This window comes from Schistocerca gregaria, chromosome 4 (assembly GCF_023897955.1).
Source record: "Schistocerca gregaria isolate iqSchGreg1 chromosome 4, iqSchGreg1.2, whole genome shotgun sequence".
Taxonomy (NCBI): domain Eukaryota; kingdom Metazoa; phylum Arthropoda; class Insecta; order Orthoptera; family Acrididae; genus Schistocerca; species Schistocerca gregaria.
In genome coordinates, this window is record NC_064923.1 from 439,368,906 (window position 1) to 439,381,008 (window position 12,103).

The window sequence follows — 12,103 nt, forward strand, 5'->3', positions numbered from 1 at the left end:
CTTACAAATTCTCAGTTTTCTTCTTCCTTCTTACATATACAGTTCTTTTCCGAATTTTGGATAAGTGAACTCTTTCGTTGATTGTGAGATAATTGTTGCACTTATTTGTCTTTGTTTGCTATCTTCAGGATTGTATGAGTGATATTTTCCTTATAGTCTGATGGATAGTCTACAGACCAAACACTATGTATAACATCTTGGAATGACGTTCAGTTGCCACTTCCCACAGTAATTTTGAAAACTCCGACGAATGTTATCTACATATTGCGATTTATTTAATCGCATGACTTCCTAGGGTGTGCCAAACTCGGACACAAATACTGGATTCCTTATGTCTTCCACATCAACTTCTATATCTTCTTCTACAACGTCATCAGACGATCCCTCTCGTCGTATAGGGCTTCAATGTACTGTTTCTAAGCATCCATTCTCTCGTCTGCAATTAACGGTGTAAATAATTTTGCACTCTTAATGCTCCTGCCTTACACCTCATGTCATGTGAATAATTCTCATTTGACCCTCAGTTCTTGATTCTTGTGGATGCTCTAAGTCGTCGATCAAAAATATCTGGATACCACTAAGCAGTGCAAAACTGATCACTATGTGTCACAAGAGCGGACCAAGCAGTAGAGACGGTGGTGGGGAGTACTTTTTTGTCAGTGTAGAAGCTGTAAAAGGAAGTTGACTCAGTCAAGAGACCTCGGTGACTGAAAACGTAGACTAGTCACTGGATGTCTCCTGAGTAACAAATCCATCATCAACAGTTCAGCTCTTATAAAGCTGCACAAATTGACTGTTGGTGATTTGACTGTAAGGTGGAAGCGCGAGGAAGCAACCATAGTTAAACTAAGACAAGGAAGACCTAATGTAGTGACCGGCAGCGATCATTGCGGAGAGTGGTTGCAAAAAGAAATCGCATGAAATCAGAATACGAAAATGTTACCACCATGTCAGCTAGCACAATGACGTTGCGTTGGGAGTTGGAATAAATGGCGTGAATAATCGAACAATTCATTATGCGACACACGTTTCAGTTGTCATTGCTGAGCCGGGCTCCGTGGCCGTGCGGTTCTAGGCGCTTCAGTCCGGAAACGCGGTGCTGCTACGGTCGCAGGTTCGAATCTTGCCTGGATGTGTGCGATGTCCTTAGGTTAGTTATGTTTAAAGTAGTTCTACGTTCTAGGGGACAGATGAAAAAAAATTGGCTCTCAGCACTATGGGACTTAACATCTGAGATCATCAGTCCCCTAGAACTTAGAACTACTCAAACCTAAATAACCTAAGGACAACACACACTTCCATGCCCGAGGCAGGATTCGAACCTGTGACCGTAGCGGTCGCATGGTGCCAGACTGAAGCGCCTAGAACCGCTCGGCCACACCGGCCGGCGAGACTGATGACCTCAGATGTTAAGTTCCATAGTGCTTAGAGCCATTTGATCCCTTTTTTTGTCATTGCTGAGCGTCTCTTGCGTTGGTGTAAGACGTAATGCTTCTGGATAGTGGGTGGGATGGATGACACTACACCCTGAGGCTATAATTTGGGAGAGTTTGAGCGTGGGGAATGCCTGAAGAACTTTACCTGCCATCATGTGTAAAGCCGACAGTGAAGTTCAGAGGAAGTGATGTTAAGCTGTGGGGATGATTCACGTGGCGGGGGTGTATTCAGTGTTTTCTGCTCTTTTTTTGAGTCTTCAGTTTTCTGACTGGTTTTATGTGGCCCGCTAAGAGTTCCTATCCTATGCCAACCTCTTTATCTTAGAGAAGTTCTTGCAACATACGTCCTCAGTTATCTGCTGGACGTATTCCAATTTCTGTCTTCCTCTACTGTCTCTACCCTCTACAGCTCTCGCTAGTACGATAAGTAACATGGGACTTAATCTTTGATGTCTTAGCAGAGGTCATATAATCCTATCTCTTCTTCTTGTCAGTGTTTTCCGTATGTTCCTTTCCTGACCTATTTTCCGGAGAACTTCCTCATTCTTTACCTTATAAGCCCATCCAATTTTTAACATTCTTCTTCAGTACCACATCTGAAAGGCTTCGACTCTCTTCTGTTCCGGGTTTCCCACACTCCTTGTTTCGCTACCACACAATACTGTGCTCCAAACATACACTCTCAGGAATTTCTTTCCCAAATTGACACCTATTTTTGATACTAACAGACATATCTTGGCCATGAATGCCCTTTGTGCCAGTGCTAATCTGATTTTTATGTCCTCCCTGCTCCGTCCATCATTGTTAAATTTCTGCCTAGGTACCAAAATTCTTTAGCTTTGTCTATTTCGTGATCCCCAATTTTGATGTTAACTTTCTCACTATTCTCGTTTCTGCTATTTCTCGTTACTTTCGTCTTTCTACAATTTACTCTGAATCCATATTCCGTACTCATTAAGCAATTTGTTCCATTTCATACATTCTGTGATTGTTCTTCAGTTTCACTGAAGATTGCAATGTCAGCCACGAATTTTAATCTACTCTCGAACCTTTCTATTGTCTTCGACGAATAGATTGAACGGTAGGGGCAAAAGACCATATCCCTACCTTACAGCCTTTTGAATCCCAACACTTCGTTCTTGGTCTTCGATTCTTATGGTTCCCTCTTGATTCTTGCACTTCTTGTATATTACCCGTCTTTCCCTATAGTGTACCCCAATTCTTCTCAGGATTTGCAACAGATTGCATCATTTTACATTGTCGAACGCTTTCTCCAGGTCGACAAATCCTACGAAGTGCCTTGATTTTTCTTCAGTGTTGCTTCCAGTATCATCGACAACATCAGAACTGCCTCTCTGGTGCCTTCACCATTCCTAAAGACAAACAGAACTTCATATAACAGATACTTAATTTTCTTTTCCATTCTTTTATATATTATTGTTGTCAGTAACTTGGATGCCTGAGCTGTTAAGCTGATTGTACGTTAATTTTTCCACCCTTGGAAATTGTGCGAATTCTGTTTTTTCCTAAATTCTGTTGGTTTATCGTCAGTCTCGTACATACTACACACCAACTTGAACAGTCCTTTTTTAGCCACATATCCCAATGATTTTATAAACACCGATTGAATGTTATCTATCCCTTGTGCATTATTTGATTTCAAGTCTTCCAAAGCTCTTCTAAATTCATATTCTAGTACTGGATCCCCTATCTCTTCGCTATCGACGTTTGTTTCTTCTTCTATCATGTCATCAGGTAAGTCCTCCCCTTCATAGAGGCACTCAGTGTACTCTTTCCATCTGTGTGCTCTCTCCTCTGCATTTAACTGTGTAGTTCCCATTACACTCATAATGTTACTGCCGTTGCTTTAAATTTCACCGATAGTTAATTTGTGTTTCCTATATGTTGAGTCAGTCTTTCCGACATTCATTTCTTTTTGGAGCTCTTTACATTTTTCAAGTTGATATTTCGCCTTAGAGTCCCTGCACTTACTGTTTATTTCATTACTAAAAGACTCGTATTAGCCGGTCGGTGAGGCCGAGCGATTCTAGGCGCTCCATTCTGGAACTGTGCGACCGCTACGGTCGCAGGTTCGAATCCTGGCTAGGGCATGGATGTGTGTGATGTCCTTAGGTTAGTTAGGTTTAAGTAGTTCTAAGGTCTAGGGGACTGATGGCCACAGGCGTTAAGTCCCATAGTGCTCAGAGCCATTTAACCATTTTTTTACTCGTATTTCTATATTCCTGAATTTCACTGCAAATTTTTGTACCTTCTTATTTCGTCGATCGCCTGAAGTGTTTGCTATGTTACTCAAGGTTTCTTCGCATTTAGCTCATTTGTTTCTATGTTTTTCTCTCCAGTTATTATAATTGCCATATTTAGATATGTCTATTCCTCTTAAACTGAACTGCCTACTGAACCATTTATTATCGCTAGATCTATTGTCTCAGATAATTTAAAGCAAATCTCTTCATTCCTTAGTAGTTCGTATCCCAATTCTTGTCCCACTGAGGTGCGGTAGCGTTCTCGCTTCCCGCGCCCGGGTTCCCGGGTTCGATTCCCGGCGGGGTCAGGGATTTTCTCTGCCTCGTGATGACAGGGTGTTGTGTGCTGTCCTTAGGTTGGTTAGGTTTAAGTAGTTCTAAGTTCTAGGGGACTGATGACCATAGATATTAAGTCCCATAGTGCTCAGAGATTTTTGAACCATTTTTTGTCCCACTGATTCTTCCTGCCTAGTCTGTTAAACTTCAGCTTACTCTTCTTCATTACCAGATTGTGATCTGAGTTAATATCTGATCCCTGGTTCGCCTTACAATCCATTATCTGACTTCGGAATCTCAGCCTGGCCGTGATGTGATGTAAATGATATCTTGGTGTGTCTCATGGCTTTTTCCAAGTATATCTCCTCCTCTGGTGAATCTTGAACAGTGTGTTCACTGTTACCATCTGAAGTAATTGGAGAACTTAATTAGGTTTTATCCTTTTTCATTCCTGTCACCAATTGTATAGTCTCCCGTAACCATTTCTTCTACTCCCTCCCCTACAACTGCATTCCACGACTATTAGATTTTCATCTCCCTTTGCATAATGAATTACCCGTGCTATATCCTCATGTACTTTCTCTGTCTTTTTATCTTCCGCTTCCGACGGCAGCATATATAACTGAATTATTGTTGTCAGTGTTGATATAATGTAGATTCTGATCAGAACAACACTATCACTTCACAGTTCATAGTAACGCACTCACTCCCCTACCTTCCTACTGCAGTTATATCATTTTCTGCTGCTGCTGCTGTTACTACACTATGCTCAGCTGACCAGAAAACGTCATCTCCTTCCAATTCACTTCACTGACCACCACTATATCGAGAGTGTCCCTCAGCATTTCCCTTATCAGATTTTCTACATTCTCTACCACGATTAAGCTTCTGACACTCCACTCCCCGACTCGTAGAACGTTATCCTTTTGTTGGTTATTCAGTATTTTTCTCTTGGTGACCTTCCCATTGGCAGTCCATTCCAGGACATCAGCATGGGCGAATAGTCGGGAATCTTTTGCTAATAAGGAGGCCATCACGACAATTTTTTCAGTTAGAGGTCACGTGTCTTGTCTTTAATGCAGTATCTTCCATTGCCTTTTATATTCTCATGCCCCTGGTCATATCTGATCTTTTCACCATGTAGGGACCGACTACGTTTTGATTACTAATTGAAGACGCTACCACTAGACCACGCGCAAGGATACTAACTCTCTTTACAGCACTGCGTACTGCATACTGTAGAGTGAGAATTCGGAGACGATTGAATCACTGTGACAATGGACACTATATGAAGCAGCATCTGTGTGGCAATGGCCTTTGGATAATAACATTCCTGAAATTGACTCGCTTGCCCAATCACGAGTTTTGAGCTGAATTAATAGCCTGACTTCACTACACACCTCAGCGTCCAACCTCACTGAAAGTCTCAGCAGACTGAAAACCATCATACGGCCGAAGTGTGGGCACATCAGATATTAATGTCCACTAATAGGTGGGTGAATGATTTTGAACAGATATCCTATGTTATCTGCGTTTCGCTATAGAATACGCCTATTTTTTGTGAGAATAGGCAACATCATTTTTGTCTCTAACGGAGAGCACTTGAAGTCTGTCCACAGTATCAAAGAAGCTACTAGATTAGATTAGATTCATTATTCATCCCATAGACCCATAAAAGAGGGAGTTCTACTGGGTGTGGAACATGTCAGATAAACACATTACAAAAATGTAATTAGAAAAACTTGAGTTTCATTAATTTTAATGATCCTCAGTCAATAAACAGTCAAATTATGTACATGAATTAAATTTAAACTTCTAATATTTACAGCTTTAATACCTACATCTGCTTTCATGAAATCCATCAGTCAGAAATTTGCTAGTTTCTTGGCTATTACGACCAAGTATTGTCAAAAATTAAAGTATAATAAATTTTCATTAAAATGGTCTACTGTACTTGTTGAGAAACTCATGTACGGAATAGAAGGAGTTGGCCACCAAAAATTCTTTTAAATTATGTTTAAATTGTGCCTTGTCTGAAACTGATGCTAGGAACGCAGAGGAACGGTCACGATGCTGCTGTGCAGTACTTGAACCTACGACGGTCGTGAGTGAGGCTGCCTTGCTGCTCTACAACACGGGGTGCGAAGTGAGTGTCAGAGTGTGAGAGAGATTGTGGCCGTACTCACCGTTGGAAGGGTCGTGGAGCATGCGCGCCGCCCGCGAACGCGCCTCGCCCGCCGGGCTCTTGGCCATGCACTCGTAGACGCCCATGTCGCTGTGGCCGGCGTTCTCGATCATCAGCGTGCCGTCCGACAGCTTCGAGTAGCGCGGCTCGTCCAGGTTCACCTCGTTGCTGCGAACACCAGCCAGTCATTCGGCGGTAACTGCCACCATGTATTAAGCCTAATTTACACGACCGCGCTAGGTTGCAGGCAACTGCGCTACTGGCCACTGCGCATGCGTGCCGCGCGTTTGCGCAACTCGTTGGTGAAACTAAACACTTTCGGCGTGGTCCAACTTTGGCGACATGAGTTTTGAGGTTATGTGTGTTCGTAGAGTGTACACAAACTGAAATGTGAAGTGGGGAACGGAGAAAAATGTTCGCTTTTTGAATATCTATGCTTTGCAAAGGTGTTTGTGGGATTTCAGTGATGCTGATTACAAAAATAAGCAACAGATTGCTGCCGCTGAGACAGTCATGTGCGATCATGAATCAATGTCTCAGCTGCAGAGCAAAATTTATTGAGTAAGGAGCACATATACAATTGAATTAAGAGAAATACAAGAAGTGTAATTCTAGCTGTGGGAACGCTCTCTTCTACAAGACTAAAACCCCATCGTACGAGTCGACCAACTCTTTCTTAAGGAATATTGTTGACAGGAGGTAAGGCTATGCAAATTCAAACAGCTGCATTTTTATTCAATATTCATCTATTTACAACGTCGCTGCAGTGCTCCCCATTCACATATGTTAGAATTTTGAAATATTTCAGTGATCTATCTTCAAGAGAGTAGTTTGCAAACCATTCTCTTCTTAACGCGGCCTGTTTCGAATAATTATTGTAGCTAATGTTCAATAATCATTAACATTAAGAGTAATAATTATTGTCTTAATGAAATTGCATCACCAACTAAAACCGTATCTTATAGCATGCCGAGTGTTCTCGATTGTAATACACGCAATATGATATGTAATTTCTGTTCTGGCGACAGTGCTTCATGCGTTACAGTACCTTTATTCCTCGTCGCATAATTAACTCTATTTAGAAGAAACATAAACAGTTTTGATGACATTCTAAGATAATTAAAACAAATTCTTGTATCTAACGTTATGAATTATTTGAGCAAGAATGCTGAGCCACCGAGCTGACGTCTTTTCTTCATCCAGTCACGAATCAAAACACGTTTCTTATTTTTTTTTCTTATGCAGTGATTCCACGCCACAAGCTTTAGCCCCCTCACAATTCGTGCGACGTGCAGCTGCCAAAACTTTCATTTCAGACACGACTCAGGGACCCACAAAACGACGAAACTGGAGTGTATACTGGTCTCGCCGTTGTCTACAGTCTTATACAAAACCACTAGCTTGCACCTCATTTCACGCAACGAGTGGCGCAACCCAATGTCGTCGTGTAAACTAGGCTTACCGTATCTGCTGTAAGCAAGTTAACTGATAGGACACGTGTGTGTGTGTTTGTGTGTGTGTGTGTGTGTTGACAGAGGGGGAGACGAAAAGGAGGAGAAAGGAAAATAAGCAGGTAAGCAGAGGAAGAAGGGGGTGGGGAGTTGAAGCAGAATTATATTTGCGTGTTTACTTACGTTTTATAACAACAATTATATTAATAGAATCATGCAAACTTTGTAGACGATTTTTCGTAAAAGGACTCTGAAAACGCATGAAACGTATCGTATGACATATAGACATAGCATCGGAGTAACGTTATAGGAAAATAGATCAGGGTTTGACTCACGTTATACATTATCACTGAATCATACCACCGCAAGCGCTGGTCACACTTGCTACAAAGACCGCTACTTTCGCTGGTCGTCAGCGTGCTTGCTGTGCGTTTTCGTCAGCAGAATCTAAGTGTGCGACCACTGTACAGCACGATTTTAGTAACGAGTATGGTGAAGATCTTCCCAGTAGGTTTCCTATGTATGAGAGGATAAAGTGTGTTAATAGAACTTGGTGCTCGGTAGGCCACAAAAGTTATCAGGTCGGCCTCGTGCGTCTGGTGGCCTCGTAGAGCTAGTGAGCAAACCTTTGTCAACATGTGAGCGCGGTATAGATTTTGATGGGATTTCCGTTGAGGCAGTAGTCCACTTGCCGGCAAACACTTCACGTTTATTGCGTTAGACAGTGGTCGCGAAATATTTTTGAGCAAGTATCAATACTGACTTTGGGGAGCGGCATATCGGACCGCACATGTAGCGTTCTTATTATTAACTGTTTACGTATACCAACGTATGTTATGAGCCACCAGTAGCTTAGCTAAAGTTTCCAAGGGGCGGCGGTACCGATCACATAAAAGTCAGCACCATTCGTAACACTTCTTGTCGACTCTTCTCTGTTTCAGATTGCTGTCACCCTCAGTGAACCCGCGGTTATGACACTGTAATTACCTGATCAAGTGTTGTTGTGATATACCTGTGAGCAGATGATTCATTAATAACAGTAACTGCACATATATTTGAATGCATTATGCAGTAAGAGACAAGTCACCAGTGTTTATTAAATGTCTTGAATATACTTCTTATTTTACTCATTGCGATATGTTACAACACCGTAATTTAATTTCATATTTCTTGCTCAAAAAGTACCTCACATTTGAAGATGACCTTCTGTATAGTGTGCTTTCACGAAAGCATGCTACTTTTCTGTAAGAATTTATACAACATCATCTGAAAGGAACAAGTCGCAGCCGGCAAGCTGTGGCCGAGCGGTTCTAGGTTCTTCAGTCCGGAACCGCGTTGCTACTACGGTGGCACGTTCGAATAATGCCTCGGACATGGATGTGTGTGATGTCCTTAGGTTAGTTAGGTTTACATACCTCTGTCTACGGGACTGATGACCTCAGATGGTAACTCCCATAGCACTTATAGTCATTTTAAACCATTTAAACGAGCCGCACACTTTTTTCAGTTGTCAGTACTGGAAGACAAACAACAAAATGCATCCTCTGACCTCACACTGACAAACCTACTAACGCCTCTGATCCTGAACTAAGTGACCAACCTTACTTAGCTCATGACCGAAGTCACCACAGTCATTTAAAATCACGACCACCTTAAACTATTAGTACATTATTTCTTACTGAGCACGAAAACTAGACTCTTAAAAAACTCTTGGCCTTTTTTGGATTTGTCTATTAGTTGCTACATGAATATTGTATTATAGAACACGGGTTAAAACCAAGAGTTGCACGAACACTTGACAAGGCCTCGTGCGGTCCGCTAGCAGCAGTTTGACGGCCACTGAGCTGGAGTATATCCTAGCGCGTAATGGTGCGCCTGCTGGCCGGCAACCCATCCGAGAGCGGCGAAATACTTGCCACGTAACATGCAGGCGTTACCGTGGGGTAAGAAATTCATTCAGGCAACTGCCGCCGAGCTGGGTTAGTAAAGAAAATGTAAATACTCCACTTGACGATTGTTTACTTGGAATATAAACTGGCGTAGTATGTTAAGAAGACAATCTCTAAGGGATGACCAGTCAGAGAAAGCCACAGTAGTATACGGAGGGACTAGCCTCACACCAATTATTCTCAAAAAGCTTTGTCGCAAATAGTAGCAAAGCTGTCGCTAAACGAATGTAGTGATTCATTGAGTGCGTTATTTCTACATTGTAAACGTCTCTGTGTAATTCGGTTGCCATTATCCAAATCGCGAAGTCGTCTGAAGGTTCAACAGGTGAAGAAAGTACGTGGTTTGATTGATCATCGAGGGAACCAGCCGAACGTGATGTATTTTACGAGCGCACATGGAAACAACGTGAGTGATGAAAATATGCAAAAATGAAACGAAGTCGAAGATTTTTTGTAGTTTTGATACAGATAAAATATTTGAAGACGTCAGTGAACAAACAAGTATGTATGTATGCTATTTAAACGACAATGGTTTCCCAACGTTTCACTCAATGGGTAGCAACAAACAAAGATAAAATGAAGTAGTTGTTTGGATTGATTTTATCGAGGAGATTGGTGAAGCTTCCACCCACATATTTATACCTGCCCCGTGGTCAAACATTCGACCGAAAGATAATGAGTTGATACGGTTTCGAAATTTTACAATTCATCATCAGCGAACCAAACAAAAATTTTAAACAGATTTTAAAATTCTTTTGCAGTACTAAAACCATTCCGAGGACGAATTATGTTCAGACAATGTCAGAAATAAATAAGACGCAAGTACTTTCTCAAAATATTTAAACTTTTCTAAGATAATGGGTGCTACTGCAGTTTCTGAATGTACACTGCAAAGTAATTGATAATAAAATACCACAGAAACAAATATTGTGATAAATTTGTGTCAAGAAGTACTCAATAAAGCCATCTATTACGTACAGGTGATTGTTATTTCAGTGTAGATTCCGCAAGCACACTCATAAGGAAGAACACGCTTTTGTTTTTTACCCTTTCAACTAAATCACAAACGAAACTGTGAAGGCCACAATGAAACGCAGGGAAGTGATCGTTAAAGAATAGCCAACCAATTACAGTACTTAAATGAAAAGACAATACATTCTTTTGGTACTTTCCACCAAAGATTTGAGTGAAATTGAAAACGTGACAGTCAAAAGATAGCTGTATCGGAAACCAAAAATTGTTACTGAATATAATACGGGGAAAACTGTTATTCACCTTTCTGATCATATGTGTGCATACATCACTGTTGTGAATGCGTTATAAGTATTCCAAACGTGACGAGGCTGAAAATGTCAGTCACAATATTACGGAATCTGCAGGCAGACGGGCTCACACGGCATACAAGTGATGGAACTCCAGTCAGTGTCGATACAACAAGAAGCAAACCCAATTTGGAAACAAAGGAAGGAAAGACATATTGTCCGAAGCTATAGTGCTAAATGTTGCAAGAGAAATACAAGAACTTTTGAGCAGATTATAGCAACAAAATTAACTAAACAGGATTAACCTTTTTTAAATACGTTCAAAACTGAACCCCATCTTTCTACTAAATGTTTTAATTAGCTTCATTAAAATTACAACAGAAGCTTCTTAACCCTGATTCTGCCGTTCCCATGGATTGATGCTGTTCAGTGTAAAGTGCGCTCTCAGTCTCCACGGACCGACTTCATCCAAATGAAAAGTATACACCGTGAGGCCAGGGCATAGACGACGCGCTTAGTGTGTTAACAGTCTACAAAATCAAACCGCGGTGCAACTCGCTAGCTGGGAGTGCCACACGATGTAGTTGGCGTGTGTTGATAAGACATTTGACTCTTAAACCATACTAATTAACGATGGTGCAAGAACTAAAAGAAACTGCTCGTAAGGACTTTTGTGGGGAGACCTCACATCGATTGGGCAAAGACAAAAATTTCGTTGAAAACAGAGTCATTTATGATGATTCTACTTTCCAGTTGCAAAAGTTAATACGCAACTGAAGGATCTGGGGCAGTGAAAGTCTGCGTAAAATTCTGGAATGTAACAGTGGTAGTCTAAATGTTGACAGCGTTTGTTCATTGAAGAAGTTTTACGGCCCTTTCTTTTTTCAAGAACAAACAGTCGATGTAGTACCATACTTGCCTAAGCTGGGAATCTTAGTAATCCCGCTGATGGACGATGATACCCAAGACCGCAACATACTTCCTCACCGACGTCTGCGACCTCCTCAGTACGACTGACAAGGTAAAAAAAGAACTGGTTGAGTTGTGCCAGTTGCATGCCCTTAACGTTCACGGGACCTGACAACTATTCGAGTTTTTCTTGTGGGGTTTCATAAGTTTCTCTAGCAGAGTTCAGACAAGAATCCGCGCTTCAATTCATCGAGCAACAGACGACATACTGTCTCGAGTTTGGTAAGGACTTGACTGTAGATGAAATGTGTACCAAATACCCAAAGGAAGTCACATTCAACCTAGTTACCTATAAGGTAAGAGAACATTGT

At 41.4% G+C, this 12,103-nt stretch overlaps 1 protein-coding gene across 2 annotated transcripts in view; it reads right to left on the reverse strand.

The window, feature by feature from the left end:
- LOC126365858 (peroxidasin homolog) overlaps positions 1 to 12,103 on the reverse strand; it is a 1,186,130-nt gene that overhangs the window by 181,209 nt on the left and 992,818 nt on the right. For both annotated transcript variants that reach the window (XM_050008525.1, XM_050008523.1), the window contains one exon: positions 6,163 to 6,329. In XM_050008525.1, coding sequence (XP_049864482.1) covers positions 6,163 to 6,329 — 167 coding nt within the window. The remainder of the gene's footprint in view (positions 1 to 6,162; positions 6,330 to 12,103) is intronic.